We start from the raw sequence: 16317 nt of genomic DNA on the forward strand, positions 1-16317 counted from the left end.
AATAATCAAAACGATGATGATAATTTGCTCAGCCTTGAGAACAGTTTTGATGTGGTGTTATGGAAGAAGTGGTTTATTTTACTGCATTAAGATATTTTTTTATTAGCTTTTGACTTTGGTTCATTTGACGTAACAAATCAAGAGTTTGGCCAACCATCTGAACAGAAGCTGGAATAAAACTAGACAATTTTTTTCCCCAGAGTGAGCTTTTTCATTATTTGTTGATTTTGCCTTTCTTCCTCAAGCTTCTGAAAGTTCACAGAAAATTATTCCCAGTTTCCTCAGGTGGGAGCTTCTGTTTAAATATATGTGCTTAATAACAGTAAATAAATTCTGACATTTTATTTTTACTCCTGAATAAAAATGTTCATCATGTTGGTGAAAATAAGCAGTCACATTCTATTTAAGAGCAAAAAAGAATTGTACGTATCACCCTGCAGGAGCTGAGGAATCTATTTTCATTATGACAAACATTGATTTTGCATTAAAAAGTCTCATTATTTGAGATAATGACTGTTGGGTTTCTTAGTTATTCTTCTGGTTCCTAAATCATTAAAACTATAACAGTTAAAGAGCAAATAGGACGGCGAAAGACCCCAAACTGTATTAAAATCTACTCTCATTTTGTCTTTAATTAAAATCGCAATCATCTTTAAGGCAGATACATACTATCAGAAAATTATCGTATTTATTTTGAGCTCATTTGAATGGCACCTGTATTTTTGCCTATAGAAACGTGACTGAACCTGAACGTATTGATTTTTGGATTAACGTTGGTAGAACGACTAGGCGGACTCCCGGGGGCCTCCTTCGGCAGCGCGTTACTCCGGTTTCCCGGCAGCAGCGTTCCGGCTGCGCTGGCGCAGGGGAGCTCGCCCCGTGCTCCTTACCGTTAGAAAACGCAAGACGGATCTCCGTAGCACATGCGTGCGTAAAGAGCTCTGTTACACATGCTCCCTCCCTCCAGTAATTCTGATGGTGGACCTCTCGAGGAGGGGGTCTTGTTTGCTTTGCTTTTTGTAGATAGAGTGCTACTTTGAATAATTCCGAGGTTTTTCTGTGTTTTAAATGGGCCTGAAAGGACGTCGGTCCCCTCTTGTGCTCCCCCCTTCCCCCACCGCCTCTCCTCGGAGCCGGGGCTGCCTGGGCACTAATGTATTCCCTCTAACGGTAGGGGCCGGCGGAATCTACCTTCCCACCCACAGCACTATGAATTATTGACACGAGGGATGTTCCCTGGTGTATACTTTTCCAAGGTTATACTCTCTGATATTAGATATTTATTCGGCAGAAGGTAGGGGTAAGAACCTCGTTGCCACATTATGTCTCACACAACCAAGTTTTGGGGAATTTCAACAACATTAGAAGATTTGTATAATGTATTCCTTTAGAGGCAGAGGCTCAGCTTTAAACAAAGCATAATCCCTACCGCATATCATTTCCAACCTAATGCAAGGAGAAGAAGCGGGACCATAATGCTATCTGCATCATTTCCCTTTTGTGTTCAGTTGCAAGGACTATTCACCTAATATTCAAAATCCGTGTATTCATTAAATGAAACAGAATGATGGAGAAACTAAAAAAAGGAAGAAAATAATGAAACAGATTTCCCTGAAAGTGGCATAAAATTGAGTTATTGCATTTAGATAGATGATAAAGTATTTGGAAATAATTAAATAGTTGATATCCACTACCTTTTCCAGTGCTTGAGCACTCCGATTTTAGTATTTTTGATGCTAACATTATTCCCAATTTCTTTGAATCGAATATTGTTTATATTTCTCCTATCTGTAACAACAGGCTCTGTGAACACTTTGTTCGTTGTGTCACCCCGTCCCTGCTCCTCAGCCGCTTTGTTAGCCTGAGCCCCTAGGCTCTGTACCCTGGGCAGCGGACCTTTTGTGCTCCCTGCGCTCTACCCTTAGACAACAGGGGGGGAAAATAAATCTCCTGTGACAAGTTTACTTAAAGGGACACCATCACATGAATGAGCATATAAATATACCCACGAGTAATGTTGTTCCTCTTGAAATTTTGGAAAAAATGGGGAGGTGTGGTACCGTTAGTTAACACCCTCATCGGCTTACGATGTAGTAATTGTGGAAACCACGTCGGTTTTCACACTTCAGGCTGTTCTTTACCACAGCACTTTTCAAAAGCCAGGAAAACAAGTCAGATATTTTACCGTTTATTTTTAGTCGGCATCCAGGGTCTGAATATTGTTTGCTGCCCCAGTGGGAGACTGGGATGCAAATATTGTAAGGGAGCATTTGGGCTTAAAACAGACAGTTCTATTTCTAGTGAGTTGTTTATGGAAAGAGGCCAAAAAAAGCATATTTGCTAAGGATGGGTGTTGTAAATCAAAGAACGTAAACAAAGCTAAACATTTTAATGAGATTAACCTAGTCTTTTTCAGGAGAAATTCTATTAAAATGAGGTCCTCAGATCTGTCTGGTTCTTCCTCTCCTTTTTATTTTATGCAACTTTATAAATTCACTTAATGTAATTATCTTTGGTGAATAATTTAGTGGATTTTAGTGTGATAATAGAACTAGAGTGCTTTTATAGTCATCCTCATGTCTTATTAAATCAGGTTGTTTATAAGTAATTCCAGTTATTTGTTTATGAAATTCTTAGTAAGGGAGAGACCGAGATCTCATGATAAAGATCGAAGAAAACAACGTGTTTAGAAAACATGCTGATAGAGAAAATACTGCTTAATTTGTTAACGGACTATTTAAACTATATTAGCAAATGAGGTTTTTGTAATGTTTCTATAGCTCCACGCCCCCCCCGCTGCCACGTGTTGGCGTACAAACGTGCGTTGCTTTCGTGCCCGCTTTTCAGGCAGCACGTGAATGCCAGGGAAATCCTCTGGAATAGCGGGAGAAGCTATGGCAGCGGATCCGCCAGGTCTTTGTACTGCCAAGTACATCTGTGTGATGGTCGGTGGCGTCATCAGCGCGTGAAGTGATCGGTTCTGGGCTGTAAGGCTGCGATTCTCGGCTCGCAGCAGCTCCTGTAAGGCTCCGTAGCTTACATGGGGATTTCTCTGTTGCGGTCACCGGGCTTTCAGCTTTTCTATGAATCTGTCTCTATATTAATTAATTACACCGAGGGGTTTGTTTGGGATTCGAGTTCTTTGTTGTTTTGTTTTGTTGTACTGTATGGTTTTGTTGAAAAGAAACCCTCAGCACTGGGGAGAGGGCTCGGGAGCTAATTGGATGTTGATGAATGGAGGAGGATAAATACCTTCCTAAGGGAAAAAAAGTTTGCTATTTGAAGTCTACTTTCTCTAGTGATTCTGGGGTGGTTTTCTGTATGTTTTGCCTGGGGTGTATTCTAGGATATCATAAAGCTGTTACCTAAGATTTAAATTAACATATACATTGCCCACTTGAAATTCGGACATTTTACCAAGGTATGCGTGTCTCACTCCCTTCATCTGAGGAACATACAGCTTAAAAGTATCTAGCAAAACAATTCGTAACACCAAAAAAAGCGGTGAGGCTGAGTCCTTCATCTAGTTCTGCAGTAGCTGTTTGGGAAGCTTTATTAGCATTTTTTTTCCCTTATTATTATTTTTATTGCTCTTTTGTTCAGGTGACATCAACGTTTTTAAATTTTGTTGAGGAACTCTAGAGGCGTTTCTCAGCTCCGAGGATTTTCTGTGACATACAAAGCCTTTTGATGTGGCATCCAACAGATTTTTGAGAAAAGAGTGGAGAAGCTGATGCATGCCTAAGCATGGGACCCCCCTTCCCTCTCCTGTCATACCTGGCAGATGTTCCTCACCTACCTTCCGTTTTCCATCCTCAGAACTCATGCTACTAGACACTGCATAGAGTCAGCGTGCAAATAAGAGCTAAATTCAGCCACGAATCTTTCTTGATCTCTGGTTTACTTTACTGGTTAAGAACTTGGACTCTGTAAGACTTAGTTTTCTTACTTGTCTGAAGGTGGCAACACCACAGCAGTTTCTGGGAAGCTCGTTCCTCTTGGTGGGAGCCACCCAGAGAGGTCTTCACCTGTGATTCCTAAGGAATGCTGCAGGTTCTGTTGCTGGAGTCCTGGTTGATACTTTGCACCCCTGCCATATTTGTACGGTACCGCAGAAAGCATGTCCTTCTCTGCTTCAGGGATGAGGGGAAGGTTTCAAGTATACATAAAGTTAAATCTTAATCCCCATTTCTGGATGCAGATGGCAGTCGCTTTCTTTGACGTTTCTTTATTCTACTGCCAGTCAGAACTGCGTGGCGATCTCTTGAAGTTTTGTTGGAGTCTTTGTCTTGGCACCCGTATGAGTTTGTGACCTTTGTCCTGGGGTCTGCACTTGCAATCATCACTTCTCAGCTGCCTGCACAGCCAGCTCTTGGTGGGGCTGGTGACTAGAAGCTTCTCTGGCTTCCAGTCTGGAGAACAGTGTTCCTGAGACTGACTTGTCCATGCTTCACGTCTTTCACTGCAATTCCTTTCTGTCCTCTGTGGTTGTCTCCTGTGGTGGTTGTCTTATTCATCCCGTTCCCAAGACCCATGACCTTGAAGTTGTGCTTGATTCCGAGTTCTCTGGACAGTCATGTTAGTCAGACAAAGCTACCATACTGCCTTCCTGGGACATGGCTCCAGCTTGTGACCTGTGTTGTCTCACCTAGAGGCACGGATGTGTATACATGTTTTTATTATCTCCTGTTGTGTAGTTGTTACTCGTTTTCTGGTGCCCTGGACATCTGCAGTAGATGCATTCACAGATTTCAGGTATAGGAACTATATCAGAGCCGGAACTTCTTAGCATAAGAAGGCTGAAGCAATTTGGGGAGCTTCCCATTGAGCATTAGCAAATTGATTTAATTGTCTTTAGCTTACCTGAAATGTCCAGAGCAAGTTTATCTAGCCTTCCCTATTGGGTGGGTGCAGACTGTAACGTCTAGAGGCCTCCTGTATTCAGGGTATGACTTCAGAGTGTTCCTCGTCTGCATTTTCCTAATTTATTGAATTTTCTACGCTTCCGATGTCCTAGGAAATTCTTTTTTGTCAACTGCACGTTCATCGCTGTGCAGTTTGTCAGCACAAGACCTATTAATTGCTTACAACGCAACTTATGCTATTAAAAATTCCTGCTAAAGATTCTTTATTAAATACGTGTTTCCCCAACTCAGTCTTCAGACAGCGAAAATTCCCTTGGGCTGGAAATGTCACTTGTTCAAGACATACCACTAACCAGACAACTATTTTACTCCTGTTCTACTTGCAGTAACAATAAATTTGATTATTTTAGCAAAGGGCTCCGAGCTCTGCAGGAAGGAAGCAAAAGGACTGCGCCGCTACCGTAAGTCTCATCCTCACAGCAAAATTCCTTGCCACGCAAAAGTAATTCAAACTGCAATGGAGTAGCAGTTCGGAGAAGGTGCTTGCTTCTTGAGCTTGAACATCCATAGTTAACAGGAATAAATAGTTAAAAAAAACCCAAGCCTGCAGAACAGCAGTAACACTATTCACATAGTGGGTGACTTTCTCATTTCAACGAGTATTGGTTATGAAGCCTTTCTGAGAGGCACTTACGCCTAAACGTTAACGCTGTGTCTGCGCACCACAGCGTGGTGTTCTGGGGCCTGCTGGACTGCCCGTGCTGCGTTGCAATTTCACTAATGTGAACTGATAATTAGTAATGGGACTGTTCTGGGTGCTTACACTAACACTTTCACCTGAAGATCTCTAAAGACTTTCCAGGCCTGGAAAACTCTTTCTCTCTCTTCGGGGCTAAGGAAACAGTAGTACAAAGGACACCGGAGATTCCATACTGGGGTAGTGGCAGAAACAGGATCTCTGTTTCTGACACCAAAATATCCTTTTGTGGTCCTTGGATAATGTTGCTGTAGTGTTTGCTCATCACGTTCTTTGTGCCACGCTTGCAAAAAGTGGGTTTTTCCCAGCTCTTTGGCCTACACCAAATCTAGAAGCTGGCTTCAAGCAGCGTTTTTATTTTTTCCTCTTGCACTGTGACTGTTCAGGCTTTGTGACGTATCATTTGTTTTTCACCAGTGCTATCCATACTGATTTTTCAGGTTAAACGTTTGAGTCACCATTTGCAACAAGTAAGTGTGCCACCAGGCAACTTCTCAGCAGCGGCTTGCAAAGTATGAGAAAAATATTACTTAGTCTATCAGCATCCTCTTCCTTCCTCCCAGCCTACTCCAACAAAAAGAGATATGCACGTGATTTGTAAAAGCCACGTTAAAAGGAACTACGGGTGGAAGCAGAGGACGCTTTGAATGATGTCCCTCTCAAATGCAACGTGGAGCACTGGCTTAGTGGTGGTCTTGTGGGCAGTTCAGTGAAGGAGATGGATGTTGTGGGAGAACGCATAAAAAATGGAAAGACATCTCTGTTGAAATCACTTGGAGTGAGAAAGCAACCGTCTGAATTAAGTGACATTGCCACCCTCCCTGTGTGAAATAGGCCTCTGCGGGGCTAGTCGGCAGAACGAGTCACGGGCCATAGAGGCTATCTGGTTATCAGCAGGGACTCCCCTGTGCCTGCTTGGCTCCGTAACCAAAGTTGCTTTCACATATAAGTTACTTCAGCGTTACCTTGAGAAATGAGTCAGAACTCCAGACAGGCAGAAATATTTGTGTTGTTGAGGGGAAGGAGGCATTTATTTATTTCACTTCCAGGAAAATACCAAAAAAGTAAAAAATTGCCCCGAGAACTACTGAAACAATTCTGTACATTGCAGTAATATAAACCCGTGTGAAAAAGAAAGAGAGAGGCTCGAGGCACCAGGAAACACCTGGCAAAAGTAGCCCAAGGAGTCGGGTGGCTGCTGTTGAGTGCAGTCATGTTCCAAAGCTGAAAGCAAGTGGGAAATTAATAAATCACTTCTCGAGCGCTCAGTAATCAGCAGCTGATGATATTTTTCTGGGCCTGGGGAAAAGAAGCTCTCTAGTTGAAGAGAAAAATGTGGGACAGCAGCGGCTTTCCTGAGCTTGCAGGAGACTGGAATCGTGTCTGCAGAGCGCCTGTCGCAGAAATGCCTCCTCCTGTCCAGGATTTACCGCGCCTGCTTTCCCTCTTCATTTTAGGCCAGCATGAACGCCTGGGCTTCCCTTCTTGCCTCTTCTTTTGTGTCTGGGACTCTTGCTCTCGCCGCTGCTGTTTGGTTCACAGACCGACCGGAGGGATCCAGTGTTTGACCAGGATTTGTAGTGTTTCGGGCCCCAGTTCCCTCGGCGTCAGGATTTGATCGGCTGCTATCAGGGGGCCTGTTTATAGACTTTGATTTCTGGGGGGAAGGCTGTGTTTGTACCCAGCACCCTTGGCCAGTTTCAGGGGATTTAGTCGTTTATGGGGCCTGCTGAAAATGGGACTTTTTTACATATGTGCTTTTAAATGGAGTTTTTCCAATAACTTTTAAACATGCTTACTTTTCCCCTATAATTTTACATTGCAGTTTAGGGGTTTTTTATTCTGCATTTTGGCTTTATGTTTGTCAGTCCAAGGTTAAGAATTTGGGAGGATTTGTAATGATGCAATTCCTGCTCCGTATATTGAAGCTGCAAGTAGAAGCATGGGGAAACAACAGTTCATCATCGGCTGCTTCAGCCTCTCGTCCTCCCGCTCTCCCTGCTCTGGGAATGCTCGCCCTTACCTCACGGGTTCGCCCACTTCCAGTCTCACTCCCAAACCAATTTCCACTGTTCAGAGTGCTGCTTTTGAGGGTGGAGATTTCCATCCCATTGGATTGGTTCTGTTCAAAAGATTATAAAAATAAAAAAAAAAAAAAAAAGCCAAAACCTGGAATAAGAGGATTTGATCAGAGTATGTTTTTAAAAGTTGCATGGTTTGAGAAGAGTCACAGATTAAATTGTGCTAACAAAGGAGGTATTTCAAGGATGAGATCGTTTCTGTTCACCTGGTTGATGGTGGTGCTATTTCTGTTAACGGAAGCTTGGTGCAGTGACCAGAGATGCTGGGTGCCTCTGCTCTGGGAAACTGAACTTGGCGCCTCGGACCTTTTTAGAGGACGCACGCTCGGTGTATGTGTTGCACTGACACCACGCAAAGTTGGAGGATCTCAAAATTATCGGATAATTTTGAGGATCTCAAAAATGGTAGAAACTGCAGAAACTGAGCCCAGTGGTGGGAGGGAGAGTAGAATTTCTGTCCATCTGGAGGGTGCGAGGAGGAATGGGGTAGCAGCCACCTATTCACGCTTCCAGGAGCTAGACGTACAAAGGTAAATGGGTATGAACTGGGCATGAGCAGATACAGTCCGGAGCCAGTACCTGTGCCCTGTGGCCCACTCACGGTACTTTCACATTTTCGTACGTGTATTTGTGGTTTATGTTAAAAAGGAGGACCAACAGCATTTTTATAACTCACTCATTTTAAAATGCATGTATATGGTATGAGCTGTATAGTACAGGCCAGCAGTAGAAAAGGACTCGGAGCATGTTTCTGTTCTTGTGTCAATAAAAGGTGCACACATACGAGGCATTAGGAGCAAGTGTGATTTTAAATTTGTATTTTCTACATTTGTCATTTCCTGTCACAACATGAAGGTTATTTAAGTGTAACTTTGCCGGAGAATATTCAGCAGAATGCTGTTCTCCATGGAAACCTTTTTTCTTGGGGGACGACGACGACTATATCAAATAATTTGGATTTATTGTGTCTTTTTTTTGCAGTTTGTAACTGATCTCTTGTTTCTGGAGAGCGTCATGTTTGTCCTACGTGTAGTTTGGAGGAATTAGGCTGAGGTCTAATTTACACTTGTTTAACTACAGATGCATCCCCACTGCTATTTGTTTATCTCACATTTATTACACTCTTCCAAATTCAAGTTAAGCACTCAGGGGCTTTTTCTAGTAACACTAATGGAGGAGAATAGATGCATTATATGTGAATAATGTATTATGATGATACAATTTGGGTCTCTCAGCTCTAACCGAGACCAGTCCTGCCTTACATTATTTATAATTTACACACACCTTCCTGAACATTTTTATGTAAATATTTAATATAGAAAGTGAGTTAACTCTTTCATTTGGGAGGTTTCCAGTCAAAAACCAGGCGAGAATGTAAGAGGGCAGGCAAACACCTCACCCAAAGTAAGCAGATGGCCAGTCTTGTTTATTTACAGAAATTAAGAGAGGAACTTGACAGATGACAGAGGAAAAATGTATGCTGGCATAGCACCAAATCCTTTTTACCTTTCTCCTTCCCAACTACTCGTATTAAATTGAATGAATGTTGACTGCAGACAGTATATTTGTGGGCTGGTAGCATTTGCAACACAGTGTTTTTGTTCTTTACTGTTTTCAGACACATTTTGTCTTCTTGTTTTTTGCTCATTTTGTACCAATGCATCCATTTGAGAAATGCAGCAGGGGTGCCCTCCATACAAATCAGCAGACTCCCTTTCCTGCAGCCCCTCTAATGTCTGAATTTACCAACTAAAACAATTAGTCATTTCTTGGTGATCCTGATTGCTCCTGTCTTCTTCTCTTGGACTCCAAGTATATACAGAATGACAACAATGTTCCACCACCACATGGCAAGGTTGATAATTTAAAGTCTTTTAACGTGTCAGCTGGTGGACCCTTATTTTCCCCATCTTCAAGAGCTGAATTTACCCTCCACACTGACCGAGGAGCCAGAAGCTTTCCGCTGAGAATCACCCCAACAGCCAAACTTGAAAGTTACGGGAGAAACGTTCTGTGCAACACGGTCTTCCTCAGACAGCTCTAGGAGCTACAGCAGCTGCTTACCACTGAGAGAAATGTATTTTTGTGGTACGAAGAGTAGCAATAACGTTGATTTTTCTTAGACTCTTATCATTTGGGACATAAAAGAAGTTTGAACTCATGAGGTTAATGAGTTCTACAGTCTAAAGTGAGTAGTTTTGGTAATCCTTTGCCATTTTGAGACCACACAGTGTCAATGAGAAGTGTGAAAGTCTTTGAAATGACGATACGCATACTGTTCAGATAGTGCCTTGGAATTATTACCAAGCAAGTTTTCATCTTTTCGTCCTCAAAACACGTTATGAGCGGTATTAAATTATGAGAGGCCACCGCACGTTCCTCTTGTTAGTTAGTAGACCGTTGTGATTCCTGTCTTCTGCTGTGCGTGACTGGTGCACTAGGCCGAGTCCATCTAAGCTGGTGTCTTACTTTTGCCATCGGCAGCAAGCAGATGCTAGGGACACGTATTAGAAGCAGGACAAGGTTGGGCAAGGCTATCCTGCCTGTGCGAAGCCCTGAGCAAAACAATCCGACTTTGAAATTAGCTCTGCCTTGAGCAGAAGCGGGACCAGATGATCTCTGAAGGTCCTTTCCAACCTAAGTGATTGTGTGATTTTAATTATAAAGTGGTCTTCTTCCCTCTTATACGCTCTGGTTCGGGGGATTCCCTAGCATCAAGTTGTATGTGGAAAAGAACATGAGTTTGTCTGATCCCTTCTTAGCAGCTCTTTGTAATTACTGCCTCCGTGACAGCATGTGGCAATGAGTTTCACAAAGTATATATGCTGCAGGAAAAAAATGCTCCTTTCCTTCTCACAGATGCTCTCCCTGACCGTTTTGGACGGGTAGGGGGGAAGACACCTAGCTTTTGTGTTGGGGTGATGGTAAAGAATCATTCATTTTCCCCAAACAGATTTACAGGCTCCTGTCATTGTCCTCAGTTCCTCATTTCTGCAAGCCAAGCATCCTAATCTATTTAATCTCATAAAGAAGGGAGGTACTATTCCATACGGCTTGAACGTCTTGGTCACTTTGTTGTGCTTCTCTAGGTCTATTTTGTCCTTTTAGTGAGGAGATGATATATAAAGTAGCATAGCTTGGGGGTGTTTGTGTGTGTGTGTTTCGTTTTGCTCTTTCTGTTTTTGTTCGACAAAAGTATCATCATCCACTGAAAGCAGCAGCACTGTAAATCTTTATTAAAGTATTTTTCCTACCGTGAGAGAGGTCTGTCAAGTTTTAAGAGGTCAGCTTGTCACCTTGAATGCCGTTTGCATCTACTCTCCTGTTTGGCAGCTGATGCCGCGTCTGAAACCTCGATGAACTTTATACTTTTTAGGTTAGTTTTTCTCCTACACTTTTAAGCTGCTTTGTGATGCATGATTACACAAAATCTGACTCTAAAATGATGAGGATAAAGTGCCCTGTTTATTGACATCCTCAGGCATAAACATGGGCATCAAGAAACACAAGAACGGTGAAGAGTGTGTTTTTTGCAGTATTATGTATTTTTGTGCGCAGGACCGTTGAAATGCTACAGCTGCGTTTGGGATTCAGCTCATTTCACATCCATAAAAAAAACATGCAAACTTGTTCCTCGTAGCTAGACAGAAGTTATGTGTGTTATACAGAAGCTGATGGATTATTTAACAGCATGACAACTTGGCTCCACTTTGGCATTGAGCACATGGTCGCTTTTAGCTTCCTTGTATTGATTCAGGAGCTCTGGAGAGAGTACGCTGGGTAAGCGCTGCTGACCGCCTGCTTCCCTCCGCTTCTGTGAAACCTTGTCCTGTGCGTAATATGTAAATTGTCGCTGCTTTTGAGCTTGGAGCTCAGCGTCTGTTTAGAGATGGAATTAACTGTCTGTTAATAGGAGTCTTCAGTCTTCTGAGGTAACTTATGTTGATTGTGATTTTAATTAAAGCTAAAATTTGGTTGTGGCAGAAGGGCGAGGTACAGCTGGAAGAGCAGAGGTTGGCTGACGGGCAGAAGTTTTGCAGCCTGGACGTGGGTTAGTCCGAGGCACTTCACTGTCTCATTTCTGCTGAATTAAATCCTCGCGTAAAGCTCAGAGATTTGGGCTTCGTACAGGTGAGTTTCAGTGGTGGGGTAAAATATGGGAGTTGAGAGGGAAATAAAACGTGGGGCAGTTTTCCACTTTGTGATGAGGAGAAAAGCTAATGGCAAAGCCCCGTGAAGTAAGCGTTGGATGGTGCCTCTGGCCAGACGTGCTCTGCGCTGCGTTGCCTGCCGCTGGGTGAGGCTTAACTGGTTCTCAGGGAAATGTTTGTAGCAGACGGTAGGCGCTGCAAGAAAAGGTTTAAAGAGCTTTCTGTAAAGCACTGTGGTCTGCTGGAAGAAGGCTGTAGATTGTCTTTACTAAGTGAATTTTTTACTTTTTTTTAGTGTTACGTACCTGTCTGTTCATGGGAGTGCAGTCCCCTGCAGTGGCAGGTAAGGCAGTCGAGTCTGTTGCATCCAGGGGAACCCAAGGGGCTAGCACACCTGGAGCGTAAGTGCCTCGCCTCGGGAAAACCATCTTTGTGAATATGGTGCATCTCTGTTGGAAACTAAGTACTGACCTACATGGATCCTTAGACTGAGCTAGCGTGGCTCTTCTCATGTTGGTGGGGTGCCTTTTATTCAGAGATGACGGAGTGATCAAGGAAAACCCTTTTCCTAAATTACCATCGCCCTTTACCCACCTCTTATAAGGTCTGGGGATTCTCTCATTGTGGCAGAACACGGCAAAACTGGCATTTTCGTCCATTTTGGGAATTGCCTCTGAGGCAGCAAACCATTTTTAAGGCTAGAGAAATACAACCAGCTTGTGTGTCTGCTGTGCTGGTGGTACATGTGCGTTCCTCTGGCGCTCTTGCAGGTTACTAGTTTTTTCCTTCGTCCTGCTGCTTTATGTGGAGAGGTGCCTTCAAATTGTATCTGTTATTTTATGAACATATCTTTCACGTTGTAGAAGCAGCACCTAGCTCCTGCATTGCCCTCTGTTTGGTTACTGACACATGCATGCTGCCAGAGTGATGTCCCGCCAGGCTGGCAAGGGAACACGTCGCAGGAGAATTCTCCGATGAGGGACACGAGGAATGAAAAATGAGGGTCTAAGTGACCATGGAAAGCTGTACTCGTGCCCCTTGGACAGGAGAGAGAGAACAGCATTAACTTCCAAAATGAGCTTAAAGACGAGCACAGAGATTTGAACACCTTGGGTAGCTTATGTGTAAGACACATAACGATATACCAGAAGGGTTACTTCAGTCTGTCGGTAATAAATTCATGCTACAGAAAATAAGGCATTCCAGCCTTAGAAAGAGGGATCTTTGATTAAGGTCACCTGTATAGGTAGAAGTCAAATAGAAGTCCAGTTTGCAGCAGACCTTCCTCAGCACTGGTTACCCCGGTTTCCCCTTTATGCGGTCCCATACGCACTCCGCTTCCCCTTCCCTTAGCCCGAGAAATGCTGTCCTCTGAGCAGGTAAGGACAGAGCAAGAGTACGAGCGATCCCTGGCACTCCTCACTTCCCCGGGGAAAAAATTTTAAGGGACAACCTCTTCTAGTAGATTTAAGGCAAGTAATTTATTTATGCAGATCTGATGACTTTTGTTTGAGGATAACAAGTGCTTTTTCAGGTGTGTGCCGATGCACACGTGGCAGGGTATTTTCAAACCGTAGATCTGTACTGTCTCTTTCCTAGCGCATTCTGTGTTTAGTAAGAGATGGTGACTCTCTTATCTGAGTTGCTGCTTTTGTTGTGTAAAAAAAAAAAGAAAAGAAATTTAGAGAAAAAAAAAAGAGGAAGATTAGCTTCAGGTCTTCTGAAAAATATCATCCTATAATTTGAGTCCATGTACCTACAAATTCCCAGCAGGCTCTGAGCCAAAGAAATACACAGATGAAATAAACATATAAAAAGACGGCTGCACTTTGAAATCTAAGAATTGAGTTATATACCTTTTTGACAGCTTCCTGAATCACAGCCCATATCTAAGATGAGTAAATAGGTATCTGGCCCTTTAACTCAGTTCCATTTCATATAATTAAAGACTCTCAGAATTAAATGGCCTATATGGAAAGTGGCTTTCAGTGGACTAAATGCCTGAAGCAATCTCCTTGCCTGAGCATAGAAGTGACACTGGCTTGCGGATCAATATCATCTCTGTTATTAATATCAAAAGCGCATTACTTTGTTTTTGCCTGGCTGCGCTCCAAGCCTTGGGCCCAGCTCGCGTTCAGCCATTTGCCTGGACCATAATTTACTTTCGTGAGTTTTTAAGGTATTGTTTTGTCAGGGCCAATCACCATGAAGTTATAAATGATTCTGAGGACTTGCACTCTCTGGTAGTGGCATATGCGGTGAAATTAATTTTTAAAAGTTTCACGTCAATTACTCCTGTCCTTGAGTTATGCAAGGGGACAAAAGAGCAGAGACTTAAAGACATGAGTGATATCAAACAGATGAGGTAACGACAAACAGAAACAGCAGCTTGGGACCAAATCAGACATTACACTATCTTTAATTGATGCATTGAATTAAACAATGCTAAAGCTAAATAAATATTGACCACTTAGCAAAAGAACCATTGATTTTTATGATGGACAACATTTACATCATATACCGCTCTGGTCTACAGATTTTAGGCTGCTAGCCTGTCAGCTCTGGCACAGGCGCTCTGCAGGACAGCTTGTGCGGGTGCTGGGTCCCCTTCTGGAATTAGTGAGGTGAATGTTCCCCATTTCCCCCACTTTTTGGTTCCAGGGATTGTTTATTTTTGAAGGGTTAAATTCTGCCGGGTCTTTCATCTCCCTATCAGCCGCATTAGCAAACAGGTACTGTGTTTCGCACAGGTGGAGTTTTGCAGTGAATTATTTGGCTGCGGATTGCTGACATGGCTAAGGGCACGAGCCATATCTATTCATCAAACATCTGCCTCCTCCTTTCTTGGGGAATGAAAGAAGGGCAGATGCTCGACTTCTGTCAAGTGACAGAAACGTTCCCTGCATTGTGGTGGACGCTCCACAGTGGCAGCAGCTTCCCTCGTACGACAAGTTGCCCCGTGCTGTGCGCTGGAAGGGGCTGATCCTGTTGGGCATCCTGGAAAGGGGTGACCTTCCCAAACACTCCCCGTGGCTGCTTTGCTGAAGCTGACGTGTTAATGTTCACTCTACTAATATTGATTTAATTCCTTAAACATGCCATGTCTTAATGATATGGTATCTACCTGCTCTGGAAACAAACTCGGACAACAAAATAATTTGCTTACAGAGCAAGAGTTTACATCTCCGACTGTTAATGGTAACGCTGCAGAGCTAAACTATATATATTTTTTTTAAATAGCTAATTTGTAGTTCTTTAGCATGAAATGCGCTCCTGATTGTGAAACTTAACTGAATGCCAGTGATTAGCATCTTATATTCACAGAGAAAGGGAAAGTGTGAGGTCTCTTCCTGGCAATCCAAGGATTTCTTTAAGAAGGACAAGCCTGCCTGCTCAGCAATGCCAGCCTCAGTTACACAGAGCTCCCCGCGTCTGCGAGGACCGCCAAGACACCAGTTAATAGGTTATTGTTTCAATTAGTCCATGATTACTGCTGCTAATCTCTAATTCCTCTTTGTTGTGGCTCCTTTTGACTTCAATCCAGTTATTAAGAAGCATTTGGATTTTATTACAATTGACAGGAACGCCAGCCTTCTCCATAGATAAAACACTGCCTGTTGCAAAAGAAATTCAGAAGTAATGAAAAGAGCCTTTCGAGTTTGTTTTTAGGGATTCTTAAAATTACATCATAAACACAGTGTAGAATTCAATTAAGCTGGAAAATTATAATGCTCAAGGGGGAGAGACTGGATTTCTTACAGAGATAAATCAAAATGTCTTTAATTAGTTTTCAGTTATAAACACAAGTCTAGCTTGGTAAAATGAAAAATGAAAAAATGAGCTAACACAAAATAAGATAAAGGAATTACTGATAATAGCAGGATAGGCGGATAGGCGAGGCATCCCTGTACTCCGCTGCACGCCTCTCGGCGTGGAGGTCTGTGCGTCGCACTAGTTTGACCTTGGACATCTCAGTGGTTCGGTTTTGATGAGCACATGGCAGCGCGGATGCTTGTCAGAACCTCAGTTGTTAACAAGCTGCAAGCTATGGAGAGCAGCTGGAAGGACATGGATGGCGATCAAGGCGTCTTATGTCCAATCTCATGGCTACAGCTGGCTCAATTTGCAAATGGGAGTAAATCTTCTAAAGCAATAGATAATAAATAAACATTTTCCAGATGGGCATTTGCACATTTTCCATGTCCAGCATTTACACTGACTCAATTTCAATTGTCATCGTCTTTCTTTAACGCAGTATTGGTAGCTTTAATTGCTGTTTAATCAAAACTCTCCAGGTCTCTGTCAAAGTTTATTGAAGTGTCAGGGTAAATTTGCCTCACAGTGGGGAAGGAACTGACCTGCATGCGGAATCAAAAGCTGGAACTGTAAGCAATATTAAGAGCTTCTTAGCTTTGGGTACATACATCTCTAAACATAGAAAGATGCCACTCCATTACCTGGTG

The 16317-nt window shown here is 42.9% G+C and overlaps 1 protein-coding gene across 5 annotated transcripts in view; it reads left to right on the forward strand.

Annotated features, from left to right (window-relative positions):
* LOC148055370 (uncharacterized) overlaps positions 1-16317 on the forward strand; it is a 243809-nt gene that overhangs the window by 195765 nt on the left and 31727 nt on the right. For 4 of the 5 annotated variants that reach the window (XM_087760909.1, XM_087760910.1, XM_087760911.1 and 1 more), the window contains one exon: positions 12150-12197. In XM_087760909.1, the coding sequence (XP_087617035.1) occupies positions 12150-12197 (48 nt within the window). Of the gene's footprint in view, positions 1-12149; positions 12409-16317 lie in introns of those variants that run through there. The other variant, XR_015705479.1, reaches the window with a different exon arrangement.

Source organism: Nipponia nippon, unplaced genomic scaffold (genome assembly GCF_047370975.1).
Source record: "Nipponia nippon isolate SJK-2023a ecotype South Korea unplaced genomic scaffold, ASM4737097v1 scaffold_23, whole genome shotgun sequence".
NCBI lineage: Eukaryota > Metazoa > Chordata > Aves > Pelecaniformes > Threskiornithidae > Nipponia > Nipponia nippon.